The sequence below is a fragment of the Quercus lobata genome, chromosome 11 (genome assembly GCF_001633185.2).
Source record: "Quercus lobata isolate SW786 chromosome 11, ValleyOak3.0 Primary Assembly, whole genome shotgun sequence".
Taxonomy (NCBI): Eukaryota; Viridiplantae; Streptophyta; class Magnoliopsida; order Fagales; family Fagaceae; genus Quercus; species Quercus lobata.
In genome coordinates, this window is record NC_044914.1 from 47,925,204 (window position 1) to 47,931,243 (window position 6,040).

Here is a 6,040-nt window from a genome sequence, read left to right on the forward strand (position 1 = left end):
TAAAGCCTATTTTGGGACAATTCATTATTAAAATTTTAACTGTAGGGACACGATTTTGAAGACCAAGCCTAAAGGATAAGGGAGGTTGGTTTAATGAGTCTAATACAATAAATTTGTAGAGAGTGGGTCAAAGAACTAGGCCCAATGGACTAGACAACGGCTAATTTGGAGTTAGAAGATGGTCCAACAAACACAGAAGACACTGAACTGAATATACTCAAGGTCCGAGGAGGTAATTTCTTGATCCAATTAGTTAAACAAGTCACAAGTGCAAGTTTGATTGCTACAATGTTCCCTGATTCTTTTTTTCTCTCCCTCTTTTCTTGGGGTTTACATTCTAATTTATACTACACATCCTCTTATCTCTGCCCTACACGTGTACGGCTAAGAGCTTATCCTGGAGATTGTCCCATCACTCTCCTCTAGAAGTCCTTGGGGATGGTTATAAGGCTGAGGGAATACTATTCAGAGATCACTTCATCATTAATGCAGCCAGAGGGTTAGCTACAGAGCATTAAATGCGGTGGCAGCAGCTTTCCCGGAGATACTTTTGGGGCTCCCAACCTTCTTGTACATTCTTGGTGCACATCTCTATTACTGGAGCTTTCTGGAAGGTCACCTTGATTATTCAGACCTACACCTGATTCGTGTTTAGTTTATCTGAGGAGACAATTCTCCTCGAATCATCCTCCCCTTTGTATATTAGATATAAGGTGCTGAGTCCAGCACCATTCATCACTATTTATTCCTCCTTGGACTGCCCATGCTCTCGGCTAAGGCCCAAGGCCCAATATTCAATTTGGGCCCTTGTCCCCACATTAACTATTACTAAAAAAATAGATTGTTTCTCTCACTATCAATTAGATATAGAATTGTTTCTCTCACATATTACATATTATTGTATTGAATGTTATTAAAAAAAGAAAAAAGAAAAAAAAAGTGAACCAATGAATGTGACAAAAGTACAGACATGTGATATTGGTACTACCCAATATGACAAATGAACAATCAAATGTGATATTTTGGTAACTTATTATAGCAGGTTGACTACTTGTGGGCACCGTACAACAAAAAAAGATAAAGATATGTGGTTTGTATGTAGTTGTAGACTTGTAGTTAACGTTATAATTAGAGGAACAAAAATGTAATTACACTAGGCTGAAGCAACAACTAGCACAATCATCCAAGTTTTCTCACCAAATTAGAGAGATTACATTTTGGTTGGTAGAAGATAAAATACTTGACCAAATCTTTCCCTTTTTTCTCTCCTAACTAAACAACCTAAAAATCTATTGTCTCTCCCTCATTTTCTCTCTTCCTTGTTTTTCATCCAACCAAACAAATTTATAAGTAAAGAGGACTCTAAATGTAGAGGAACCTTAACCCCAAAGTAAATCTTATCTTTTACCTTCTTAGCTTTATTGGAAGAAATGATTTCTACCATAAAAGGATATTGTATTCCATGGAAAGGGTAAAACACAACTTGTAAAGCTTTGCATTTTTTATGCATGCTCTGAGGCCAAACATGATTTCAAAAATAACCACTTTGTTGGTCCTTTTGTGCATGAATTCAAGAATGTTTAGCTATGGCGAATCCCTAACGAGGAGTCTTTCAAAGGAAGATGATATTGAATTAGAAAGGAAAGTCCAAAGATTGAACAAGACACCAATGAAAAGCTTTCAGGTCAAATGATTTTAACATTGCATTTTTTTTTTTTCACTTATTAGATTTTACAATTTTCAAAAAACTTAGTTTTCTAAAAGCATTTACAATAGTGAAGTTAAAATGGTTTTTCTAAAATCTATTTTAACACTCCAAACACCCAACATCAATGGTACTAAAGCTAAAAAATTTTCCAACTTGTTATAGTGAACTACTAGTAGTAGCAGCTCATTGTAGCAAGCTACTATCAATATCAAATTAGTTTCTCTCTCTCTCTCTCTCTCTCTCTCTCTCTCTCAAAGCAAAATGGTGATAAATGGCTTAGAGAATGGTGTGTAGCCTGGGCATGCAGTGGGGTTAAGATTAGTGTGCGATGATATGTTGTGGTTGTTGAGGTTAATGTACAACGATGTGTGGTGGTTGTTGAGATCGGCATTGACGTTTTGGATTTGTGTGTTTGGGTTTTTATGGCTTTCGAGTTTGGTGAAGAACGTCGTTTGGTGGGTTGTGGAGGTTGCGGTGGAGATTGTTGTTTGGTGGGTTTTAGGTTTTGTGGGTTGTTGAGTTTCAAGGGTTGTCTAGTGGAGATAGTGGTGGTGGTGGTGGTGGTGGGAGTGAGAGTGGGTTGTAGTTGTGGCTAATGGTCGAGTGACTTGTCTTGGTAGTGTGTGTGGAGGTGAGAGAGAGAGAGAGAGAGAGAGATTTAAGGCGGAGAGGAAGAGACGGGAGAGAAAGAGGTTATGGTGAAATGAATTTGTGGGGTTGATAATATTTATATTATTTTAATGTGTTGTATGCTAAAATAGAACATTTGATGTTAGGTGCATTGTAAAATGAAGTGTTATAATAGATAAAATAGTTTTTTGAGTTGTTAAAAACTAAATTTTTTAGCATCATTGATGTAATTGCTCTATGAAATTCTCTTTTATTTGCAAATATGGACAAAGATATCTAATTAAATATATTGTAACTACAAGAGGAAACATTTTGACACATTTGCTCTGCACTATATTTAAAAGAACTTATCAAGTTATAATTGGGGTTCATCGTAAAAAGTTATATAGCTCAATTCCAACTACTAAACCCCCAATATAGGATTCAACACATGTTTATATGACATGAAAAAGTATTTTGTATCTTTATACTACGTAATTCATATCAAAATCCAATAAATGAAAGACATGTGCGTAAAAAAAACTATCCACTAACATATGTCTTTCATTTGTTAGTGAGTGATTATTGTTGCAAAAATGACTCTCACTTTAATTAGCTTATTGGATTTTTATACCAATATCATTTGATACTAAATACCTTTTCGTATGACACACTTATCTAATTTAATTCACAAAATCAGGGTATCCATTAGATGCTCATACATTTCTCTCTCTCTCTCTTTCTCTCTAAAAGCTGGAGAATGGGCGAACAATTGACTGCATAGATATCAATAAGCAACCTACACTCGATCACCCTTCACTCAAGAATCACATTGTTCAGGTATGTAGGTTTTCCTTCCATCCTTTCAAATCTAAAATACAAAAGTCATACATTTCTGCTATATATTATTCTATTCTATGGTGTTTATATTCTCGAGAGCTTTCACATCTTCGACTACAAAAAACATTTACAGAGAAAACCAACATCATATGGTGGGGAGATTAACAAATCATCTGTAAAGGCAAGCCCTTCGCCACTAGCGTCAACAAGGAAATCATGCCCTCATGGAACAGTTCCTATACAAAGAACTACAAAGGATGATTTACTAAAGGACAGAAAAATTACAAATGCATTCATCAAAGCCCACCGCAACATTGATAGTACGGATCCACTCAAGCACGTCAACGCTGGAACGCCGAACTTAAACCGAGTAAATAATCATCATCCATCTCTGTGCTTGTAGAATTAATGATGTCACAGAATGTTTGTAAAACCATTTTTGATTGTTATTATTTGTTTTTTGTTTTTTTGGTGATTCAGCATGTCATTGTTCGCGCAGTACAAGGTGAATATCATGGTATTTCGGGCATCAATTCCATTTACAACATAAATGTGACAGGAGACAAATATAGCTTTAACGCCATGTATGTCAGCAATGTTTATAATAGTGAACTTAATCTGGCGGTTACTGGGACAATGGTAATGCATTTAAACTATTATCCTCTGTTCCTCTTCCTAATCATATGAATATAAAACATTGTCACACTCCTTCCACTTATTTTGCTCTTGTAGGTCTCCACAGAGTTCAATCATGATTCCAACCATCATCTATTTGTGTTTTGGGGTGTAAGTTATATATTTGAAATAACAAAATTTCTTGTTTGTACAACCATCTATCTCTTGTTCCTTTTATTAAACAAAAGCTATGTATTCATACTTATTCTTTTTCATTTTCCTTTCTAGTCTGAGAAGCATGGTAAATCGAGAGGATGCTACAACACTTTATGCGAAGGGTTTGTACAAGTGGACCCACGCATTTCTCCAGGATACGCTATTACACCGGCGTCTGTCTATAACGGAGACCCACTTGTAGAAGTAAAACTCAAGCTCTACGAAGTAAGTTAACAACAAAAATTTTGGAAAATAATCATATATATATATATATATATATTAATGCACTATTTGAGTATAAACATATTAGTATCGTGACCCCTGGGGCGTGGTGCGCTGGTAGGAGTCTCGAACTAGGTCACACCTATGAGTTGCTTGGTTCAAGTTGTGCATTTTGCAAAAATATAGTGTCACGATGTGAATAGCTTCAATGCACCCAGAAGTGCCCCATGCCAGGAGTTCTGCGAGTTTAAGTGAACCGGGTTAATGATCACACACGTGTAGCCCCTCTTTTTGTTCATTAAAAAAAAAAAAAAAACATATTAGTATCGTAGTTCTGTATTTATAGCCCAACAAGAATGACATTGAAAATGGATTATAATTGAATTCATTTCTTGAGTAGAGTTTGGTTGAATACTTCTACATATGATTTGATCCCCAAGAGAGTGATTCTATATTGCATAACCTTCACTTTTTTTTTTTAGAGAGAGTTTCAACTTATAATGTCCGCTTCTAATAATAATGATAACTCTTTATCATCAAACCAAGATATCAATCAGTTTTTAGTATAGGTGGGAATTGAACTCCAGATCTATTATTCAACCGTCAAAGACTTTACTAGTTGAGCTAACTGAAACTCACTATAATCTTCACTTTTTTTATTGCACACAGGATCCAGCGTCTGGGAATTGGTGGATTGTGTTTGGCGAAGATAATATTGCTGTGGGGTATTATCCAAAAGATTTTGTCGATGTGTATGGAGCTGCAACAATGGCATGGGAAGGATATACCCATTCTGGATCAGATGGAGTTACCCCCCCGTTGGGTAGTGGTCATAGGCCAGATCATATCCACAATCATGCGGCCTACTACAGAGACATGCGTTTCATAAAAGACAATTTAGCAGAAGAAATTCCCAGAGATAATGAATTGACAACATATGTCGGTCCTAATTGTCATTCCATTGATGATCTTCACTATTCTGGGAGTCCAAAATGGGGTTATATTTTCTTTTACGGTGGGCCAGGTGGTGATTGTACTTAGAAACCTACTTTTACTCATCTAAGAAAAGTAAGTGACGTGGGTCTTAATCAAGGATTAATTCACAATGAAAGATAAATAAGTGATGTGGTCTTAATAGACTATATTGTAATTTTTATTTTTTTTTTTATAATTTGATTTTTTTTTTTTTTTGGTAAAGAAAAATATAAATAAGTGATGTGGTTTTAATAGACTATATTGCTCCGGTCTGGACGCTTGGGTAAGCCCATCCTTTTTAGATGGAACCAACCCTTTTAGATGCCCACCAACAGACTCTTGCTAGCAGTGGGACTCGAACCTAGGTGAGTTAGACGAAGTGTTCGAGCCTTACCAGCTGAGCCAAGCCCCCGTTGGCATAATTTGATAGTTATAAACTTATAATAATAATATTAATAGAAAAGGGTATTCAAATGTTCATGACTCCCCCTCCCTGTGTTCATTAGAGAGTTTAACCGCTCTTGACGTCAAATTTGACTAATATATCTATCGGTTTTTGGTGTGGGTAAAGATTGAATCTTAGATCTCTTATTTAACTATTATAGACTTTATCAATTAAGTCAATTGGAACTCACTCCCCCTCCCTATTTTGATTTTACTTTAAGTTAAATTGTATATTTATTCTCAAGATTTGACTTTTGTTTCAAAATTATCTTCTTTCTTTTTTTTTTTCTTTTTTTTTTTTTTATAACTTTTGATTCTAATATTTATATTTTCAAAATTGTTTGAAAAGACTTTATCGTCCTCTCATAATTGAAAAATATTGATATTGCAAAACAAATTCAGGTCGAATTA

The 6,040-nt window shown here is 35.2% G+C and overlaps 1 protein-coding gene across 2 annotated transcripts; it reads left to right on the top strand.

Moving 5' to 3' along the window:
* The first annotated feature begins 1,383 nt into the window (after nucleotides 1-1,383).
* Nucleotides 1,384-5,360, top strand: LOC115969261. Of its 2 annotated transcripts, XM_031088873.1 has the most exons (8): nucleotides 1,384-1,471; nucleotides 1,576-1,684; nucleotides 3,071-3,157; nucleotides 3,291-3,527; nucleotides 3,638-3,796; nucleotides 3,890-3,943; nucleotides 4,061-4,213; nucleotides 4,880-5,360. In XM_031088873.1, exons 1-8 carry the CDS (start codon nucleotides 1,431-1,433, stop codon nucleotides 5,249-5,251), a joined length of 1,212 nt encoding a protein of 403 aa, XP_030944733.1. In that variant the 5' UTR covers nucleotides 1,384-1,430; the 3' UTR covers nucleotides 5,252-5,360. The 2 variants fall into 2 exon arrangements, with proteins under 2 accessions (XP_030944733.1, XP_030944732.1); XM_031088872.1 differs by having other exon boundaries at nucleotides 1,390-1,684.
* Nucleotides 5,361-6,040: the final 680 nt, after the last annotated feature.